Here is a 22,467-nt window from a genome sequence, read left to right as displayed (position 1 = left end):
TTATATTGATGCAACTTTAGAAACATTCTGGCAACAGGCTAAAAGCCAGCATGGCCCAGATCGCTAAACGCAAAGCCTCCACGAGGTGAAGCCCACTGCTGTTCCAAAAGCACGGGCAGCATCAGCAGACATGGAAGTGGACACCTTTGGCTTTTGGCCAAAGTCTGAAAATCCTCTGCCCTTCTCTTCGGATTTCTGGAGAAACAACAGCCTAATTCTTCCTGTTTCTTACCGAGGTAACAGTAAACTCACATTTAGGCCCTGAGAAATCCAGAACATGGCTTGGCCTATAATTAATCAGGGGAGCTGATTAGTAGCTGTTTTCTCTTGCAGCTTCATTAGCTCCCCGGAATGACTAACCCTCTGGAGCCAGGGGATGGCCTCCAAGAGGTGTCATGACACACAGAAGAAGGTAACCGGAATGTTCCGAAATCAGTGTTCTTCTCTAAACTGATGTTGTATCTCACTACACCACCCTGGAAGTGAGGAGATCACTCATTATTTCTGAATCACGGGTGAAATCCTCATTTCCTCTTCAGGTGCTGATGGACTGGAAATGCCCAGAGAGTCAGTGGCCATGTGCTGAAGGCACAGCTGACAAGGAAGCTCATGAACATTGACAGGAGCAGAGGCGCGGAGACAGAGGCCTTCAGGGCCACTTCCAGTAGGCGTCTGCCACCCATGCCCTGCCGACTCCTACCTTTGTGGTTGAAGATGCCCTCCATTTCCATGCTACTTCTGGAGTGGGCGATGCACAGTGAGCCACAGGGGACCAGGCCTTCTGCCGCTGGGGAGCGGTCAGTGGTCCGCACCAGACACCAGTCAGGCTTGTCATGCGGCCTCTCCAGAACTTCCACGGTCTGGCCCCGTCGGATGGTCAGCTCGTTGCTGTTGCAAGCGGTGAAGTCGTGGATCACCACTGTCAGCTCACAGCCACCAGAGAGCTGGGGGGAACAGAGGAAGAGCGCACAGGTCAGCCAGTGTGAGCCATGGTGCCTTCAGGCACAGCTGGGAACTCCATGAGGTGGGTGGAAAGCCTCCCCTGCCCCGGAGTGAGCTGAGTGCTCCGAGGCTGTGTGATCACAGTGCTCCCCAGATGAAAATACGATTTTTCATAAGAGCTTCCAAATTTCTTGAACCTTAGACATTCTATTTCCTTCCTCACAAAGTGGTATTATATATACACTCATTTTTTAACTTATGGCAAACTAAAAGAAATTCTGCTTGAAGGCTATTTGGGGGATTATCATGAAATGCGGTGATAAAGTGAGATAAAGTTCTGTTCCAAATTTCTGTTCCGACCCAGTGTTGGGTGTTCCATGCTTTGGAGTATGCGGGTTCGTTAAGCATCCCTTGGGTCAAGAACGAGGCAGCCACAAGAAGGGGACTGAACAGGCAATGTGCTACGACCCTGAAACCAAAGCAAAGCACGCCTGCCTGTCTTCAGAATCCTTCAAGCGCCCCCTTCCTGCTTGTCCAGGGCTCCCCTTGGTGTGACTCCCGAGGCCCTGTGGTCTGCCCTCGGATTCCTTCTAGGCTCCCCTACTCCAGGCCTCAACACACAGCAGGCACCACAGGCTCTGCAGACATTGGCTCGTTTCCCAGAGGTCCCGGATTTTCTGGCCTTCGGTTCCTCCAGCCTGATGTTCCTTCCCCTTCTTCTCTCCTTTTACCATGCTCACTCCCACCTACGCCTACTGAAACTCTTCCGGTCCTTAGAAGCTCATCCATAAGCTCTCTAACGACACACACCCCATGGCCTCTGCCGGTAAAACAAGTGCATGGTCTTCTCACGACTGTCTGCTTCAGATGGCCTGAGCCTTGTGTTCCCTCAGACTGTAAACTCCGTGGGGACAGGGCTCATGTGCTCATTAACATCCCTCCTACCTAAGAATCTTTTCGGTTTTTTCCTACATAAGAATCCCGAGAGCAGCTCCCGGTCTCTGGACTGTCCCAGGTTCTGTCTCTGCTGTTTCTCCACTGTCCCCCTACATGGGCTCTTCAACCACACCCTCAAGCTGACTCCTCCCGCGCTCGCGTCCCGACCGCAGACGGCTTTCGGTCCCTGCTGAGCAACTGGATGCTTCCCTGTCCCCCCCAGTGCAGAGTCTAGGACATGACTCATGATGCCCTCCCACTCCCTAACTCTCTTTTTCTTCTGGTGTTGCCTTTTGGGTAACAGTATCACCATCAAGTCACTCAAGCTAAAAAAACCCCACTCTCTTCCCTGCAAACGCTGTGGAGCAGACGCTGGGCGGCTGTCCGGTCACTTCCTTTCTCCGCACTCCCATACCAATCACTTCACCGGATCCCACAGGGCTCCTGAGCGGCCTCCCTGACAGACTCCAGGTTCTCCTTCCAAGCCATCTAAACACTGCTGGCAGGAGACCTTCTAAAAACACATCATCCTCTTATGCAAAACCCTCACACACAAAGGCCTTAGCATAGGATGCAAAAGCCCCCCAGCGGCCAGAAGCACCTCCTTCTTCCTCCTGAGGGGTCCTGCCTGTAAGTGGCCCATACCATCCCTTTTGCTGAAAGCCCCCACGTCCTCTCTATTCTAAGCTCCCCACTGGCTCCGAGAGGTCCCTCTCGTGCCTGTCCTCCATGGCACCTCAATTCTGAAGTGAGCCATGCCTGGAGTTACACATGCGTGTGTCTGCCCTCATCACCAGAAGCAGGCTCACCTCACTCTTCCGTGAACTTTCCATTTCTGGACTGGGAGGGCAGAGATGGGGCTGGGCACAGTCACCCTGAGTCCCCCAGTGCCAATGGTGGTAGGCATGTGGCTTAGAGAAGCTGTTAGGAGTGGGACTCCTCCTCAGCCTGCCTCGCATCCAGCTAGCATTCACATATTTGTGAAATGAAAAAGAAAAGACACATAGCTCTAAAAATGAAGGCACTGCATTTGAAAACCGGAAACGAAGCCTGGATTTTCCTCACTGGCTTCAGGAGCTCACTCTGCCTGTGCTTAGCCTGCAGCCGCTCAGCTCTCCTCTGTTGCCTCCTGCTAAAGGGCAGTAGCCCAGACAAACCACAGGCACACAAGAGTGTGCTGCGGGCTATGGGGCCAGCTGTGGGAGTGAGACAAGGCGAGGAGAGAATGGCCCAGCCTCCTGCTGGGAAACATTCCACTAGGCACAAGCCCACACCCAGAGACCCAGGAGTCTGCATCCTCCGACGGCTCACACTCGCGCTGTGTTCTGGGGCCGCCCCCTTGTGCTGAGGACCTCTGGGAGCCTCTGCCATGCTCTGTGCTGTTGATTACCCTCCTGTTGTAGGAGGCTATCTTTTAAGAGAAAGTTCAGATATTCAGAATAAGAAACACATGCCCACTAAACCACCACAAAGATCAAAACAAAACCAAACTCTCCCATGATGAAGCACAGTATCGACAAAGTGAATCAGCTTTGCGAGGCCACAAGGAAAGTTTTCATAAAACCCCTTCTCAATCTTACAAGCTTCTCCGTGGAAAACCCATGCTAAATTTTACAGCTCTCTGAACAATCAAAGATCCTAATGTTAAAAGCTCAAAGGTAGAGGCCCAGCCCGGAAAAGAACTTTCCTTGCAGAACCCCACTCATGGAGTGGTTAGTCCTGTGACTTACAGCTGGGGTGCTCCCTGTTCCAGGAACACAGGACCGGTCTGCAGGCCCCGAAGGAGGGTCTAGATTGCCATGGTCCCTTGGAACTGCCCTTCCCAGGCCTCTGGGTCTGGCTGGAGCTCCCCAGTGATGCCACCTGCCGCTTCACTGAGTGCATGTAAGAAGCTCCCAGCAGAAACCCACTGGGCTTCCCTGACATTCTTCCAGCAGCCCCCACTCCCAGACGCTGGGAAGTGCACTGTCTCATCACCTGCCCTCTGGCTGCCTCATTCTCCAGAGTCTTATTAATTTTCCAGACGGCTCAAAGCCATGGGCTGCGGGTGGGGGAAGGGTGGGAAGGGGAGAGAGGGGCTGCCCAGGAAGGAGGATTAAGCTAGACTTTATTTCTGGCACTGATTTCTTAGGCCCTTAAAGAGTAATCAAAAACTATTGGAAACATCTGTGTACTTGACAGGCCATAAGAAATAAAAATCAAGCATGTTCTGCCAAAGAATCATATACAGAGTTAAAATTCCTTTTTAAAGGCTTTTGAGAACTTGTTAAGAAAATCCAACAACAGAATAATATTTCAAATGGCACTACAATTATTTTAAAAATCTTCCTATCTCCCAGTAAATCAAGTGGCTTTACCCAAAAAGAGAGGACCCACACCACTAAGGGGAGGATTAAATGGCTGTTTTCCAGCCCAGACGAGAGCTGTCCTGTGGATGTGCCTCAATGCTCACATTTCAGTATTTTTAACTTCTTGCTACAAAACATCTTTGAAACCAGGTTTGCTAATTAAAAAAAAAAAAAACTTTTTTGTGTACAAAAGACTTGTAATAACTATTTTGAGGAAGCAATGCAAATCGTCACTGCTTTTTAAGAAAAATTAAACTCCAAACTAGAAAACATTCAGCCACTATCTTGTATGTTACGTCTGTTGAAGGTCTTGGCTTTCAGAGAATTTCTACCCCCAGTTGAAAGAGTTACCATTTTATTTATCTAGTTTAAAAATTTCCTTCTCTTTCTAACCTTATTCTATGCGAGTTCTCACAGTATCTTCGTCGCTTCTATATAATTAATGGATTTCTATCATGGGCTCCCACCACATGCATTGAATTTAGGATTGCAATTTGTGAAAATCTCACTTTCCATGACTCACATTAACACTTGTGAGATTCGTATCAGAAGACAGATTTTTTTAAAAACCTTCCAACTTTTCACTATTAAAAAAATGAATGTGGTGACTAACAAGCATGACAACAAAACAGCCTTAATTGGACCAGGGCCAGGGACCCACCACCGATGTGCCTCCTCCAAAGACTACACCATGTCCCTCTTTAGGCCCAGACATACGACAATTAGCAAAATCAAATCGGTTCCTTTCCTGAATTCTTTCCAGAATGGCTGAAAATAAACAACTTACTGTATTTCACCTGAGAGAATGAAATACTCATCTCTGGTTGCAAGCAAATGAACCTTCAACAATTACCACACAGAACAGAGAACTCTACTTTTCATGTTTTCCAAAGAAACCATGTCATATCGTCGTCCTGCAGGAACGCAGTTAATGGCTGTAACTAATAAGAGCTGTGGTGGGGACTTTTCACACTGCGAGCTGTCACGTCTTCCTTTGCTGCTCCGAACAGCCCCGCCCTGGACACTACAATAAGGCCCGTATGGCTCAGGAACACACGGCTCTCGATAGACAGCGGCAACACCTGGTCTGAATCACCAAGCTCCGTGATGAGCTCTGGGGCAAGCTCTGCCTGAGGAAGACGGGGCTCTCTAGGACCATGTGGTGGGTGACGCAGTCTTCGCCGCAAACAATTCTACTTCAAGAACAAGAGTCTAATGTGGTAAAGATCAATTGCAAGTGGGTTCTGACCAATTTTCTGAGAGCAATTCAAAAGCAAAAGGGGAATGTAGCCTAATAAAAGCCATTTTCCCCTAAAGAACAAAGTGTATTAACTCCCGTGAACCGTCACATCCTACAGCCCACTAGAGCTCAGTCATTCAGAAACCTCACAAAAGGGTCTTGCGGTTCCATGAAGGTTTCACACAGAGTAGGCCAAAAACTGATGACTTGGTTAGAGGGAATTAGAGACTACAGTGCTATTACTAGCAATGGTTACAAAAAAGGGCAACTATAGGCAGCCAGAACGATTTCCGTAATAAATGCTATTATGCCCCAGGCTCTCACCCACCCAAGCTTCTCCACAGGGCAACTTCACAGAGACTGGGGCTGATCAGCAGCCGTTCGAACGTGAACAACAGGCCCTCCGTGCTCACGCCAATGCCAAAGCCGCTTTAGATAAGGCCAAATTCCAAGGAGAAGCGTTCACTAAAACCTGCCACTTAAAGAGTTTAAAAGAGGAGGACTATTGTGATAGGCTCTGATACGTTAGGGGCACAGAAAGAAACCTGTGAGGACCTAAAAATGGTTAAGACAATAAACTTTATATTGCATTTTTTTAACCACAATTAAAATAAACAAACAAAAAAATCCCGTGAGAAAAAACGTTTTCAAAACCAGCAGCTTACCATACTCAACACTGTACCTGGAAAAGAATGAGTGAGGACAGTGTTTGAGGATGTGAAAATTGATCTTGGAAGACTTCAGTATGTTATGTTACATACGTGCATTGGAATGAAACAGTAGATGAAAAAAGGCTGCATTTAAAAGATACAACTAAAAAGATTAGGCAAATCAGAGACAGGACAGCTCCCATGCATTAGGCTTCAAGGGTTCACAGAAGCTCACCTGGACCAATGTTGTATTCTTGCTTTTAGCATATCCCAACGAGAAATGCCAGAGGTGCTGTGCAGGCCCTACAGGCGGCCCCGTGGCGTGCCAGGTAAACGCTTTTTGGCTATGAAGTGGAGAAGGGAACAAGCGTGGGGAAGAAGCGAACGGTTGAAAAACACCTGTCTCACTTAGTGTACTCCCCTAGGCTCTGGGAAGCAAGAAATTTCTTAGGACAATTTAACCCAAGAAACCTGTCGGCCGTATTTCCTGAGTGACCAAAGCAATTTTTATTCAGGAAACTTAACTTGAAACACCTCTTTTTGTCTTTCATGGAGGGACAGTGATCTGAGATCTAACGTTAACTAGCTGACCTCAACCAGCTAATGTTAACCAGCTGACTGGGCCCTTGCCAGGAACAGCAACCAGAATAAATACCTGCTTTGAGTCTGAATCATAACTTTATCACTGTCTCCAACTGTAGCTTTGATCATGTTGTGTAAAATTCACATTAGAAGCACTTTTCAGTGCTCTACTATTTTACAAACACTTCACTTGTAACATTTCGAACCAAACTTTAAACAAAATCTGTCTTTTCTTAGAACTGAGGCTTTCTACTTCTGCCTGGGGCATTCTGCTTTTCTGATTGGGTAAGTGAAATGATCAAAGAGGACATTCAGTTTGTGGTTTTATGTGAGAACTTAAAAAACTCATCTAAAAAATACTACAAAAAGCCACATCACCTAGAAAACCAGAAAACAAAGATGAGTAAAAGAAGGAAGCAGACGTCACACGGAACCTATCACTTAGAGCTCGCCAGGGGAGTGGGGCTCTGTCTCCTTCATTCATTCTTGTGCGCTGAACACCTATCATGGGGATAGCACATAGTGGGTGACCAATACATATCTGAGCATAAATGAACCCACCCTTTGCGTATGAGGTCACTGTATACGCATGCAGCTAGGATGAATGATGAACAGTTGGAAAGGTGCTTTACGCAAGACTCTCCCACTTCTGCAGTAACTGTGCCCATTCCACACACAGAATTTTGCAGCTGAGCCACCACAATTCATCAGGCCAGGCAGTGAAGTACAGCATTTCATTCTTAAGACAGCTTCCAGTTCCTAACAAGTACAATACAATCAACAGCTAAAGCCACTGTAGCCCCACGAGTGTGCAGATGAAGGAAGGGGAGGCTGAAATTGACAGTAACCTGCAACAGCAGCAATGCCGGCCAACAGCCCGAGTGAGGCAGGAGGAAGTCATCTGTATAATGGAGACGCAGAAACTGAATATTTATTCACTGCTTAGAACATGCTAGTCACTGATCTAAATACATTATACACGAGCAGTACTATCATCCTCATTTACAGATGAGGAAACTGAGGCTCAGAGAGGTGAGGTGACTTGCCCAAGACCACCAGCTGCTGAGGCAGCGGCCAGAGGTTTGCTGGTGGGTACATCCTCGCTTTTGATTGCCTGCTCTTAGGTGTGTTGTACATGCTATGCCACTGCCATGTACACCCTGAGCAGAGGAAGGTCAATTGCGGCTGGGAGTGCTCTTTATAAAACCAGCATCGTCCTGTGGAAAAGGCTTCTGAATTAAAGGACTCAATTTCATGCTTACATGGGGCAAATTTATCTGAGGTCCTGGGAAATTCGGAGCCCTGGGCTGGCCAGGAGGCAGACAGCCTCCTCTCTGAGCAGCTCCAGTCAGAAGGGAAGGTGCAGGGCACCTTTGTGCCTGGCCATGCTGCCTTATGCCTTCCATGCGGGGAATAGAGGCAGAATGCGGGATTGCAAGACAACCTCAGGAGGCTGAATGCAAGCATCATTAGGTAGATAGATACATACCCTTACTCAAGACGCTGAATTAGGCCATATTTCAAAATGTATTGGCATTAGCTACTTTACATACTACCTTGTTGCTGCAATTTATGTAAGTCCAACCAAGTTCCTGGAGTGTAGAACGTCACTTGACAGAAAGAGCTGACTGCTTTTCTAAATTTTAAAATACACAGAACCTCGGCCGGGCACGGTGGCTCACGCCTGTAATCCCAGCACTTTGGGAGGCCGAGGCGGGTGGATCACCTGGGGTCAGGAGTTCGAGATCAGCTTGGCCAACACGGCAAAACCCTGTCTCTACTGAAAATACAAAAACTAGCTGGTGTGGTGGTACGCGCCTGTAATCTCAGCTACTCGGGAGGCTGAAGCAGGAGAATCACTTGAACCTGGGAGGTGGAGGTTGCAGTGAGCAAAGGTTGTGCCACTGTACCGCAGCCTGGGAGACAGTGAGACTCCATCTCAAAAAAAGAAAGAAAAGAAAAAACAATACATAGAACCTCATGTCTCCAACATAGTGCTAAGGCTTCATTAAGAATAACTGAAACTGGCTGGATGCAGTGGGGCTCATGACTATAATCCCAGTGTTTTGAGAGGCTGAGGCAGGAGAATTGCTTGAGGTCAGGAGTTTGAGAACAGCCTGGGAAACACAGTGCAACCCTGTCTATGCAAAAAGAAAACAAAACTAGCCAGACATAGTAGTGTACACTTATAGTCCCAGCTACCTGGGGGGCCAGGCAGGGATCATGTGAGCCCAGGAGATCAAGACTACAGTGAGCTCTGGTCACACCACTGTACTCCAGCCTGGGCGACACAGTGAGATCCTGCCTCAGCCTGGGCGACACAGTGAGATCCTGCCTCAGGAATTAAAAAAAAAAAAAAAAAAGTGTGACTGAAACCAGTTATGTTTTTAAATATGTGAATCCATATAGTCATGGTTATAAGCTTGGGAAGGGGGTTCCACACGAAGTTATCAGTCTCAATGGAATTTCTCACTCATTAGAAATAAGAACCATACGGCTTTAGATTCGAAAGACAGCTCACACCTGGGCCCTGCTGGCTCGGACCGGCTTTTCCACAGGATACCTCATCTCAGCTCAGCCATTTTTCCATGTTGGCCGCAAGATGCTTTGCTCTACAACACAGTTTGAGTCCCATGTTTTCTATTTCCTTTGTAATATGGATTTTAGTTAAATGATTATAAATCACAGACTAATAAGGGAAAGACAGGGAAAACATTTTTTAAAGATGCATCTTTAGTAGAAATACTGAGCTCCAAGTTCAGCTCTTGTATGAAATAATAAGGCCTGGAGAATGACAGATGATTAAATGCATGTTCCGTGTCTGGCTGTGGCCCGCTGCTGCTGGGAGGCCTTGTGAAGGGCCTGGATCTCTGCAGTGCCCCAGGCCTGGCTCAGTGCTCTCCTCCCTACCGCAGGGAGATGCACTCAGAACAGATGAGATAAGAATCTGGAAAGCGCTTGATTTCTTTGGAATCCAAATTATATTTTCATAAGATCATTGTATCAGGCTAAAAGTACCATGGAGATCAGCAAGAATCAGTACTAAACTCACTTCTGGAACAAAGAGAAAGCATATTTTAAAACTGATGTTTTCAAAGTAGGAAACGTGCTGCTGGGGCCTGTGGCTCATGGCCGTGGCCCGGTTAACCCCGCTCTGCTGACAGTGCTCCCTGGAAAGAGGGCGTCTCTAGGGCCCCTCCTTCAGACTCTCCCTAAACCCTGTGTGCCTCATCTGAGAATTACTAACAGCCCTGGCAGATAACTTTTGCCTTCAGAATTCTCCAAGAGGTCGAGTCAAAAACATCCCCCCACCCAGTTTCTGAAATGAAACCAAATTTCATGATAACAACTAACTAATAACAGACATCATAAATTAAGTCCAACAGGCAGAATGTCGTTAAGTGCCTTCCCTTGCCAGATCCATCTGCCTGCGCTATCAGAGGCTGCTTAAACTCCAACCTCGTAGGGCAGAAAGACCTTTGAGACTCAGGAAAATTACTGTCACCGGAGATGGGGCTGCTGGTTAAGCCCGGTTCAGAGGGACAGGGCATTTTGCAAACTGACTAGGGAAAGATGGAGTCCCTGATTTTCAAAACGTATTTTTGAGTCATCTACTGACCCTCAACTGTTCTACTGGAGAGGCGTAAGGAGGGAGACGGCCAAGAGAAAACCTCACAAAAGCAGAGCACCCACAAACGCAGGCCCACGTGGGGAGCAAAAGGCCACCTTCTTTTTGGTAAGGCCACATGGGTATGTCCTCTCCAAATTCCGACTTATGGGCAAGTCTCATACACCCTTTAATCCCAAATGCAGGTCTCCAGAACGGAAGAAGACATCCCCTGTGGTTCTGTTCTCAGGAGACATTTCATCCTTTCTGTTCTTTAGAGCCTACTAAGGACCGATGCTCTCAGCAAGTGGCATTAAGAAAATTCTCCAGGTCCGTCTAAGAAACTGAGTCTGGAGTGTCATTCCTTCAAGACGGTTAACCACCATGAGAATACCAGGGAGAGCGTCGCTGCATGGCAGGCTGTGGTCCTCGGTAAGAAAGAGCCTCCCAGGAGCAGGGCCAGGGAGGTGACGGTGGAACTGGCAGGAGAGACCCTTCAGGGATTCCTGAGCTCAGGAGTAAAGTTTAGGGACAACACATGAGATGAGGTCAAGAGAAACTGGTAAAATATCTTCACAGATAAGAGTATCTCCTAGGGAGTTTTCTTAACATTTTCATACCCTAGTGGACTGCTAGGGTAAAATTATGCTTTTGTGTGTTTTTTTTGTTTGTTTTTTTGGCAAACCTATACTTGTCTGGTAGTGATTTATTCTTCCTCTCTCGTTGGATACAAATAGAATTTGCTGTATTCCCAGTCCGCATAAGCCCTCCCTATTATGCTATAACAGATGTGAAGTCGTGCTGATTTCACTACTCCTAACTCCAGGATGGAGACTTATTTCTGTTCAAGCTGCTGGGGAATCCTAATCAGCCACGAGCCTTAGGGGCCGGGGCTGTGCTGGGGCTGAGAGGATGTGGGCACCAGCCAAGGAGTTCTCCACACACAGGAGATGAGTCGTGGCACCAGTAACTCTGTCTGGAATAACGAACTGGAGACTCCAGAGCCCCTTCCTGGATAGAGGGGTCATTTCCAGACTCCCAGGCACCCATTTATCTGTAAACTACCCGAGGAAACAAGTTAGCCTTGCTTCTTAGACCAACTTCCAAAAAAAGAACCTTCCAAAGCTAACTTTTCCACTTAGTTCTTTAGCAATTTCATTCAAAAAATTTACTTTTTTCAAAAAGAATAAACTTTTGAACTCATGTCTAGGGTAAATCCAGAGCAGACCTCTAGGAGCTTGTAAGAATGGGATTTGGGGCTTGACGGTGATCTCGAACAGTCTGGAAACGCCCTGAATGCAGGCCTCTTTCCCGTACACTTGAGCAACTATGATTCGACTTTTCCTCCAGGCGGCAGCCTCATGTAAATTCACCAGACAATCCCTTGATTACTTTATTAAAAAGTAAAATAAAATAAAATAAATGATCAATATTACTCTAACAAAGTGTTTCCAAGCTCAAACTTTCTTTCTTTAACTTCAATGGCCATAGGTGGGGTCTCAGGGTGAAATGCTATTAGGTACCAGATGCCTGAACATGTCATTTATCTTATTTCTTTTTACTACATGCCAATAAATATTTGCTGAATGCCAATACATAGGGCCTTGAACAAAATAAAATGATAAATTCTTTTTATTCTCTGGTCTTGTAATTCCAACCACTCTAAGTCCTAGGATCTATTATTTAGTGAACCCAAAAAGTATAATGAGAAAAAAACTAATCACTTAAACTAGGATATTGAAAATGAAATCACTGCAGCAGAGCAATATTTTAAATCTACTTACTCCTGTCCTAGAAACTAGAACATTAAGTATCATGAATCCTTCTGCAAAACCAAGTGAGAAAAGGCCAGTCTGGGACTAAAAGATGTGCCACAGAAATAACCTTCCAAATACTGGACTCTGTCCTCTGTCTGAATAAATTCCCAAGGACAGTGAGGTCAGGGCATTGGTCCTTCCTACCAATGAGTGGGCTGCGGAAATGATGTGCAGAGAACAGACTCGCGGGTCTCATGAGGGGGGCAAAGGTCTCGTGAAATGAGGTCCGACTTGCATTGGAGAATGAAAGCTCAGCAATTCTGGGCTGATAAATAAACGCCCTACTTACTGTCAATTTTTAAAAAAAGAATTCAGTCTAGCATTCTAGGAATCTAACAGAACACACTCATCTTGGCAGGAACAGGCGACTTCACTAAGATCAGTGTTCCCCACTGGCTCTGACAGAACATTTTGTCTTTTGTCCATCACGTAAACCTAGGAATCCAAATTCTACCAGCAGTTTACCTTGTGGGTTTTCCGGATTATATCAGACAAAATCATGAGGTGCTCTAGACTGCCTCTGAAGAAGATAAACCTATACAAACTTTTTTGATAAAAATCAGATCTAGCTCACAGTGGTCACCGCTGTTGCCAATTCCAGGGCAGGTTTTCTACGTTCTGCTGCACCCTATGGTTCTGAGAGGGCATCCCAGGGCCACAGCCCCCACTTCCATCAGAGCAGCTCTGCTTCTACACTGCTGTGAGTTATTATTTTACATTTGCCTTCGCATCACTCTGAACCCAGAGAAGCTGGACTTTCTCATACCAGGAGCATGTCCTCCCAGGCCCTCACTGTGGTCGGTCCCGATCTCTGCTTCACAGAACTTCCTTCTGGTGATCACTCCTCTAAGGGACAGCCACATAAAACCTGCTTAACTGGCCCTGCCGACACTCGCACCTCATACGGACTGTGCAGATATGCCAGAGTGACAACTTCCTAGTCGCAGAACGACCTCCTGAAACTCATGCCTGCTTGCTCTAAGCCCACTGATTGACATGCCCTGTGCCAAACCTGTGTGGATAACGTACTGGACCCAATAAGGAGCCTGGCCCAAGGACTCCTCTCTCCCCGCATGCTCCCTGTCCTCGGGGGTGCCGTGTGACCCCCAGAACCTGTAGGCAACACTCTTTATTTTCATCTTGTGTCTCTCCTAGTCGCTGGAGGGATGCTGTCCAGCTTAAAGATCCTAAATTAAAACACACGCTGGCGTTCTGTGTAGGATTTTATTTTAAATGATAGGTTCTTCTGCTTAGGAATAAGATTAAAAAGCCTAAGTATGCTGCCCTCAGATATCCCGTAACACCCTTGGCACTGGCAAAGGGTAGGATGGAAAGAGTTGAATGATTTCTCCTGAATCCTCAGGGTTCAAGTCTTCTCACCCCAATCCCCCAAGTTTCTGCCCCATCACAGGATCCCGGCACCACTCCTGGCACGTATCAACTGCTTGAAAATGTTGACGACAAACTGTGAGTAGCAGAAAGGGGGGGCCGCTTCAGCCAGAGACCAGCCACATTCCCCTCTATACACAAAGTGCCGGCAACAACTCACCTTATCACTGTCCAGCGTGTTCTGAGACGTCCGCGAGGCAATGGAAATCGTATCGGGCTGGCTGCTGCCGTCTCCTTGGCTGTCCAGATCCTCTCCATCCCTGGCGGCGCAAAGAAACTTTTAGTTCCTGACGCTGCTGAGCTAGCTGGCAGTCACTGGAGACGCAACTGAGTTGTTTAATGAGGTGCATATCAGCCTGCACGAGTGTCTGCTGCTGCCAGGATGTGGACAATGGTTAAAGCACCTTGCCCAAGCACGGGCTTTCTGCTGGGCCCTGTGCTGAGCGTTTAAAATATATCATCCTGTTGGATTCCCATCGCCATAAAATATAGTTGATATGATTGTTGCCATTTTAAAAATGAGAAAACAACAATATCTCGACGCTTTATAACTTATCCAAGGCCATGTGCATGGCTTAGACATGCACTCTGTATGGTGCTCGGGGTGAGAAAGGCAAAACAATGAGGGGTTTGCATACAGCCCTTCGTTTACTCTAAGCCAATAGGGGCTCTTACCTTTGACAAAGCAGTTCCATTACTAAGAACGATGTCATCCACAAATGGCAGCTTTCAAAACATATTCCTCAAAATGTTTGAGAGAATTGATTTTTGAAGCAGGGTGAGCTAACACCGCCTCGCCCCTCCCTCCCACATTCACAAACCTCCAGGGGCGCCCAGGCACGCACCTCCTTCCCTTCTGTCTTGTGGCGGGAGCGGTCTTGGGGATGTGAATGGGCTCCTTCAGGGCTCCCTTCAGGTGGATCGTCCGCTCCTGGATGACTTCGCGGATATGCTTTATCCAGTCCTGCTTGTTCTCTATACTGGAAGCCTTAACAAAGTGTTAGTGTTGCTTAGGATATGGGAGAGCCCTTTCCAGAACTTGCGCTAACCACACCCAGGTTTCCCGCATTCCTTGAGTTTCTATTTTCAAAATGACTTTTCAGCAGAAAAGCAACCACATCCTATGTTTAATCTGCTACCAAATCAAATGACTATTAAAAAATATGTTTTCATCAGAACCATTGTTGTTTTATAGCATGTATATTACTCCAGAGCTCTGACTATTGCAATAATCCATCATTCTCCAGTCCCAAGACCTTTTAAGCAGCCCTGGGAAAATAAACCAACACAGCCACCCTCACCGCCACCAAAACGCCCCTGAGGCTACTGATGCAAACACTGTGCGCTGGTCAGCAGCGGGCAAACTGCCAGCAGGAAACTGAACAAATCTCCACAGCCGTGTGGCCTCCTCTGCTGGACTCAGGAACAGCGGCGCAGCTGCCGCCACCTCCAGCCCTGTGTCTGGCTGAGGGCTTCCCACGTGCTGTCATCCACTCCCATCAGGGTGGGAGACTCCCCCAGCCTTGTCTTACAAATGAGCAACAGAGGTGTGGACAGAAGAAATGTGCCCAACGTCACAAGCTCACCAACTGCCAATCCCCGATGGCAGATTCACCTCGACTCCATTGGAACTCTGACGAAACGTCCTCTGAGAACGACACAGACTAGATTCTCAGCAAGCACCTGCAGAGTGAGCCCGTACGGCATCACTTGATCCAGACTTTTTCTTAAACTCTGCCTCAAAGGAGGTATTTCTTTTTCTTTCTTTCTACATGTTCTGGGCCTTACTAACAGCTTTCTAATTTCCTCACAGAAAATATCAACCTCCTATGATATCAGCGTAATTCCCTGCAGTTATAATTACCCTGTCATAACTCATCGCAGGTGAGGTCACAAAGCGGGGAGTACCCAGCACTTCTCACTGTGTATCCTGTTTTTGAAAACAGAAAATCAAAGCCCATGTTGGGAAAGGACATTAAAATTAAACACCCTCTTTCTATAGGAACCGTTTTAACCAGAGGACATGTCTTTAATGTTACTAACAGGTAGTGACAGGGAAAAAAATGATGGGTAAAGGCAGCCTCTTGCTCCCTCTTCCCCGAGTGACATAGGACAGCAGGAGAACCAACATCTTCTGGGAAGGGGGAGGAAGGAGGCAAGGGGACCAGGGAATGGGTGTGCAAAGTAAGTGACTCAGGAGAAGAAACTTTTCTAAAAACTACAAATCAGTTGGAATTTAAATACCTGATAAAAGTATTTGGAAGGTTAACTAAAGAGAAGTCCCCGCAAAAGAACATCTGGCAGAGTTTGGCAACAACTGAGGAGAACTGTTAATATGGTTGACAAATAAAGAAAATTCTCATATGAACTGATCGTTACACTTACAGAGAGTGATTCTCCTAACCTTAAAGAAATTAAACAAGGAAAAAAGATGTCAATTTTTCAGAAGTAGTAGGAGAAAGGTAATTGAGGTACAGTACTAAATACAAGGTCCTACCTGGCTAAGACAGGGGATAGTTCATTTCATACTCTGGGTAGTCACAATCTGTTTAAGACTTAAAAATAAAATTCTCCTTTCCAGACTAGAGAAGTGAAAAGAACCAAAATTTTGTTTTACAACTACTAGGACATCATCATCGCCATTACCACCATTCCCATCATGTTCTCCACCACCATCAGCACACCAGCAGCACGACACCTCTCCTTCCACCACTGCCTACACCCTCACTACAACCTGTAACCTCACCACCAGCTCCAATCTTACTACTACCAAAATCTAAATCATCTCCATCTACCACACCATCTAGACCAACAAAATCTGTGCCACCAGCATCTATGCCCTCACCATCAACACCTAAACTCTCACCACCATCTACACTGCCACTGCCTATACTACCACTACCACCAAAATCTACATGACGACCTCCATTTACAACCTTACCATCAAAGTCTATGCCACCGGCATCTATACCCTCATCACCACCATCTACACCACTGCCACCATTTGTACCAGTACCCCCATCACCAAATCTATACCACTACTTTCATCTACACGCTTACCCTCTCACCACCATCTACACCACCGTGACCACCAAAATCCATACCACCACCATCTCCACCCTCACCGCCATGTAAACCTTCACCGCCACCAGCACCACACCGTCTCCACCACCTCCACCTACATCATCATCACACCACCATTCCCACCATCACCATCGCCTGCCTCACTACACCAACACCCCGCAGTAATCCCTGAAATTAATGAGAGTATCATTTCCTCTACTTTCTCCTTGGAAGTCAGAAATGTATTACCCAAGATTCCCTAGAAAACTTTTATCTGGCAAAGCCTGAGAAAAGTCTTACTTGTCAACTGAACCATGAGCATTTTGTGACATCCTAAATGAAAGTCCAGATCTGGCTAAAGTATCTGTCACTATTTTTTGGAAGCACCTTTCGGCACCTGCCACTGTAGCTAGTCTGGATAAGCGGTTTATATAAGCTGCAAGTTTTCAGGTTTCGAGCATACCTTAAAATGTTAGGCCTTAGGAAGAAAATACAGTTATTTAAATTTAGCTATCAGTGCAATTTATATCAAACAGGGCTTTATGCCAGTACTAGCCAGAACACATTGGGCTGGTAATCACATATTCACTGCAAAACAACCCACTATTACAAATGAACAAAGATCTTACGAATACAATGGCTTCCACTGAAGAACACAATCTAGAAGGTTGATGTACAGGGGAGTAACTCACAGTCACTGAACATTCCAAAGAGATGAAGAGGCATGCAAGAGACACAAGGGGTGACATGCAGGTTCATACACCAGAGTCCCATTACACTCTGGCTCATCTCCCAACATTCTACAAACCTTAGCTCCACCATCCCCCAAACATCCCAAAGCCGCTGATGGCATTTGCAGATGGCTCCAAAAGTTCCATCTGTATTTTCTCAAACAGAGGAGGGAAATACACAAGACAAGCTTAGAGCTCTTGACCATTCCCAGGAGAGGTTAGTATAATCAAAACAAGAGTTCAAATCAAATATACCAAGATATTTTCCTCCTCCAAAGACTATATAACCTAAAGCATCCCTAGTGGTTTTGAATTTTAAATCGTAACGGTATCAAATCCTGTCACTAATAATCATTCCTCTTTCCCTCTGTCCCCAAACTATTAAGCCACAGAGCTGAGGACCCTGTAAGGACTGTGGGTATGGCTGGCCTCAACTTCCTGTCGCAGGTCCTCACAAATGCACCAGGTGACTTTTTGCTTTTGAAACAGAACGTCAAGTGAGCAATGAGAGTTGTTGGTCAGTATCTCATTCCTCCTGTACCCTGACTTCTGGCATCTCTTATAGAGTCAATGAATTCTAAGACTAGAAGAATGGGAGAAATTTAAAAAGACCTTGTTTCATTTGCCCTTTCAGGAGTCAAGTGAAGGTTCAGCTCAAATTGTTTCATCACCAGAACACCAAACTGAATTTATTCCACTACTCTTTTTGAGGTAGTCACCAATCTGAATAGAACACACACACACACACACACACACACCCCACCACCAACAAATAATAATAAAATAATATGAAAACCAGTATACCTTAACAACGGAAAAGCAAGCATGGTTGGCCACAGTAAACGTTTCATACAGCACAGTTCGAGTTTCAAATGAACATACCTTAAGGACAATTTTATTATCTGAAGTTGGCGTTCTCCCCACCCACAGTGCAAATTTGCAAGGGTCTCCTTCAACATGTTCTGTGACACCCAATTCTGAGGTCTGGACAAAAAGACAATTATATAATTAGGTGACAGTAAAATTCTGGAAGGATGCAGAACAGAGACCAAGGAAACAAGTTTTGGTTACTTGTGGCCATGTTAAGTTATAAGAACGCTGCTAGTGATCTCAGCTCTTGTGTGAGTTATAATGAGGACACTCTGTTCTTAGGCTACAGGTCACTGGTTTTGTCCTTCACTTCCTGTGAGCGTCTCTTATTGGAGACCCCAGTGCAGGTCAATAGGCAAAAAATTCAGGGGAAGGAAACCAACATGTGAAAATCCTATCTGACAATCAAGATCTGACTACTTGCAATCTTACAAGCAACAAACTGCAAAATGAGTCTTTCCTGGTTGCAAAAGGGCTGCCACCATGTTCTCTTCAGTATTAATGATGCAGCTTCCCAGAGGGCAAATGATGCTTTAACAGCTTAGTTATTTTGCAATTTCTTTATCAATAGCATTAGCTTTTAGTACTTCATCGGTAATTTTAATGGCTAAGAGGCAAAGTCCCTCTGTAATACATGCAGAACATGGAAGCATGCAGAGAAAGGTCAATAGCTTCAGCTCCTCCCCCATAGTCAAGGTCCCCCTGATGCATTCTCCACCCCAGCAAAGGAAGTGATTCATCATCCAGAGCTCCAGAGGTGGCCTCTAAGGGAATCTTAACTTCTAAAAGATAAATTAAGTGAAGATATATTGGCTGCTAAAACAGATGAGCTTGGTCCCTAAAGGCAGATGAAAGCCAGCTAATGAAATCACTAGCCAGCAACGTTGCATTGTTATCTTTTCAGTCAGAAGGTGACCTAAAATGATGTCAGCAAGCTGTAATCCAAACGACGACCTCAAACAGGACAGAAGCCAAACAAAACGGTATGAAAACCATCATTTGGGACCTGTGATTTCCAGATTATTATTCAGAAGATTTCCATACTTGGAGACGTTTTATTACTTGAGGAATTTCATTATATATGGACATCACAAAAAGTATGATGTGTAAGTTGTCCCAATAGCAAACATCTATCAGTATTTATGAGAGATCTGCCATAAAGAAACCCACCTTCTTGGCATTTTCTATTCTTTTCCGGATGATGATTCCTCCTTAGTGCCACCCAATCGTCCCCTCTGCCCGGCCCTGCCCAGCGACCCTGCATGAATAAGCCTCTGAGAAACGACCCACTAAGTTAGATGGAAGCACACTGGATCCAGAGATGATGCTGCCCTTGGGCTTTTCTGAGAGCAGAAATGTAGTTTCACAAAGAGGCTGGTAAGGCTGGCTAGTGGTCACAAAATGGCAGCAGGTATGTGGCTCTTGCCAAGAAGTACAATGATAGGTTAAGTACGAATTAAAATGCATCACCGCATTTGCCAAGCAAATGGGGCAGCTGTCTCCACATAGCTGGGGCTGTGGATCTTTCAAACTGTACTTTGGCTTACGTATTATTTTCTCTAATAATGACATGTCACTGTTATAAACAACCATAAATTTACTTATGCATTTATATTTCATAAATTTATTTTTAATGGAAAAAAAACATCAAACCTCAGCATGGCAAGTCTACAGTGAGCCACCCAGGAAGGCTGTTTCCATATACTCCAATGTTTATGGTTGAAAAATTAATTATAATAAGAACTTACTCAGAGATATGATTATTTAATTTATAAAGCTAGTTAAGCACACCGGAGATAAATGATTTCACTTATGAAATGTTTTCTTATCCTGCAGTTATGAGATATGGGATTTAAGAGCAAGTTTCCTAAGTGTATAAACTCCAGAGCACCCTCTAGTGGACTTGGGGGTGGCAAATAATTCACTAAAGATGAAAACCCCACCACAATTCAGACTGGCACATTTCAGGACAGACTGGGAGGTTAAACTGAAGACGATCAGCAATTCTTCTCTACCTGCAAAAAGACTGCAATTGTGTTACCTTTAGACTTACAATTCTGAACGCCTATACTTACAAACAATTTGCTTTTGTAAAGGTACTTGCTTCTCCCACTGGAATCTTTCACTTCTTTACTAAATACTAAGGACATTTCAAAAAGGAAGAGATGCCGTTCTCGGCCCTTTCGAATTAAGGTTTTTGGGTCCCACACTTGGAAGGATTCCTGTAGGATGAGTTCTCCCTGAGACTCAATGTTTTCATCAAACCCTACAACATGAAAAAGGGGAGGCAAATCAACTTACAAGAAAAATAAATGACGCACAAGAAAGCATGATTACCATTTTCAACATTTTACAAATGCCCACCAACCAACCCTAGATGAGAGTTTCCCATCTGATCCCGACGCCATGGCACTGATCCATCCTACAGGGGATGTCTTCCTAAGACATCACTTTACATATATTGTACTTTGTTCAAAAACATTCTGCGACTCCTCAAGGCTTTATTCTTTGAGTTCTACCCCTCTGGTGGGCCTTCCCAACAGCCGAGATTTGGTTCCACCCTCTACTTCTCTTCAGCCCTCTTCTGCAGCATCCCACCATATAAACCTCCTCTGGAACAGTGCCGCCTCTCCTCTAAGCCCCCACCTGCTTTCCAGCCTCGCTCTTGATTCTCTCTGCTTTGTCAGCCCAGAGCATCCTTCCCAGACATTCTGCTCAGGTCCAGCCTTTCTCCAAGGACCTGTTCTGGTCTTGCTTCTTGGAGAAGTCCCTGGCTGCCCATGCTTGGTGCACCCTCCCTCCTCTGAACGTGACATTCCGCACATGAATCCGGCAGGCTCTGGACTTCATTACTGCTCCTCTCTTCATGGAAGTGGTCTCTGCTTTATCACCTGGTCACGAAGCCACCAGGGTTTAGTAAAGCCAGCCCTGGGGCAAAGGCCGCCCGTTACCTCCTGACTTCCACGCTCTCCTTTTCCTCTCATAGTAGAAGCTCCCACTAGGGCTGCTCAAAATCAGCACTCCATTCCCCAGCCCCACGCATAGTTAAAAGCAGCCAGGTACCTACGCTCTGGGCAAGTAAGTAAGCACAGCAGCGGGTACCACTGCTAGTGTCTGCCCTTCTGGAGTTCCCTCCCTGACCTTCTTCCCCACTTCCTGCTAGACGGAATGTTGGCATGGTCTTGAAACACCCTGGATCTAGCCAGCCAGAAAAACAACTAGAATGGACAGAAGCTAGCTGGAACACAGCCTGAGTCCTTGATGACATCATGAAGGGCTGCCGTACCAGATCGGCATTTTATATCAGAGAAAGAAAAATCTGTTTTGCTTGGCCCCTGAGTTTTGGGTCTTATTACCCACACAGCAGCACCTATGTCCAGTGTTACCCATAAAGACACAGGCTAGCAAAAGCATTTGGGGCAGGATTATAACTTACCCTGGGTAGCCTGGCAAGAACCAAGCTTTGCACTACAGGAAGAGCTTTCTTAAACAGAGGCATTTATGAAAATTATAACTGCTATAATTTTGAAACATATTTATCTAATTTTCTCTTTACCATGTTACGCACCAAATTCAATGATACAAAGAAATATCTGGTGCCTACTATGTTCCAGGCTCTAGCAAGCGATGCAACAGATACATAGATGGGGAAGCAACACATTCTTTTAAGGATTTTACAGTCCTGGGGTTTGATCCATCCATACACCCACCTACCCATCCATCTAACAGGGAGAGAAGGTGGCCTGCAGCAAGCGACACAAAATGCTACTGGAGTCCGGAGTGTGGAGAGGCTGTTTTCCAGTGAAGGGACAAGAAAAGCCTTTCAACGAGTGTAGAAGCATTTTATGTGGTCCTTAAGAAAAGCAATGACACCAATTCTTTAAGACATGTTCTTAACCACTAACATAGAGACATAAAGCTGGGATTTTTAGGGTTCAGGAAATCCATTTACAAACAGCGTCATTAGAAACTGCATAAATGCATACTGGGGTATGGAGGGTCCATTACCTTCCAGCATGCTGAGGTGCATGGCATCATTGGCTCGCTTTGGCACGCTGAGCATCACCTCCAGGCCATCTTTAATCTCTCCCTTGCCTTCCTCACAGCACGTCAGCAGCTCCTGCAAAGATCGACAACAGAAACTAGGTAAAGACTGCAGAATGCTCTGTCAATGAGACCTTGGCAGAAACAGTCTATGAAAGCCCATGGTTTTCAAGATAAAAACAGAGTGTGGTCAACTGGGCATATGTTCTCATAGAAACGAACGACTACCTCTTTATTCAGTGGATGGC

General features: G+C 45.9%; 1 protein-coding gene across 2 annotated transcripts in view; it reads right to left on the bottom strand.

Annotated features, from left to right (window-relative positions):
- TRIO (trio Rho guanine nucleotide exchange factor) overlaps positions 1-22,467 on the bottom strand; it is a 365,512-nt gene that overhangs the window by 89,583 nt on the left and 253,462 nt on the right. For both annotated transcript variants that reach the window (XM_023218272.3, XM_023218273.2), the window contains 6 exons: positions 22,184-22,295; positions 20,251-20,441; positions 18,188-18,289; positions 14,357-14,499; positions 13,672-13,771; positions 701-944 (listed from right to left, as the gene is read on the bottom strand). In XM_023218272.3, the coding sequence (XP_023074040.2) occupies positions 701-944; positions 13,672-13,771; positions 14,357-14,499; positions 18,188-18,289; positions 20,251-20,441; positions 22,184-22,295 (892 nt within the window). The remainder of the gene's footprint in view (positions 1-700; positions 945-13,671; positions 13,772-14,356; positions 14,500-18,187; positions 18,290-20,250; positions 20,442-22,183; positions 22,296-22,467) is intronic.

This window comes from Piliocolobus tephrosceles, chromosome 4 (assembly GCF_002776525.5).
Source record: "Piliocolobus tephrosceles isolate RC106 chromosome 4, ASM277652v3, whole genome shotgun sequence".
NCBI classification, from domain to species: Eukaryota; Metazoa; Chordata; class Mammalia; order Primates; family Cercopithecidae; genus Piliocolobus; species Piliocolobus tephrosceles.
The sequence above is the reverse complement of the archived record's forward strand: the minus strand, read 5'-3'. Positions and strand labels throughout refer to the sequence as shown.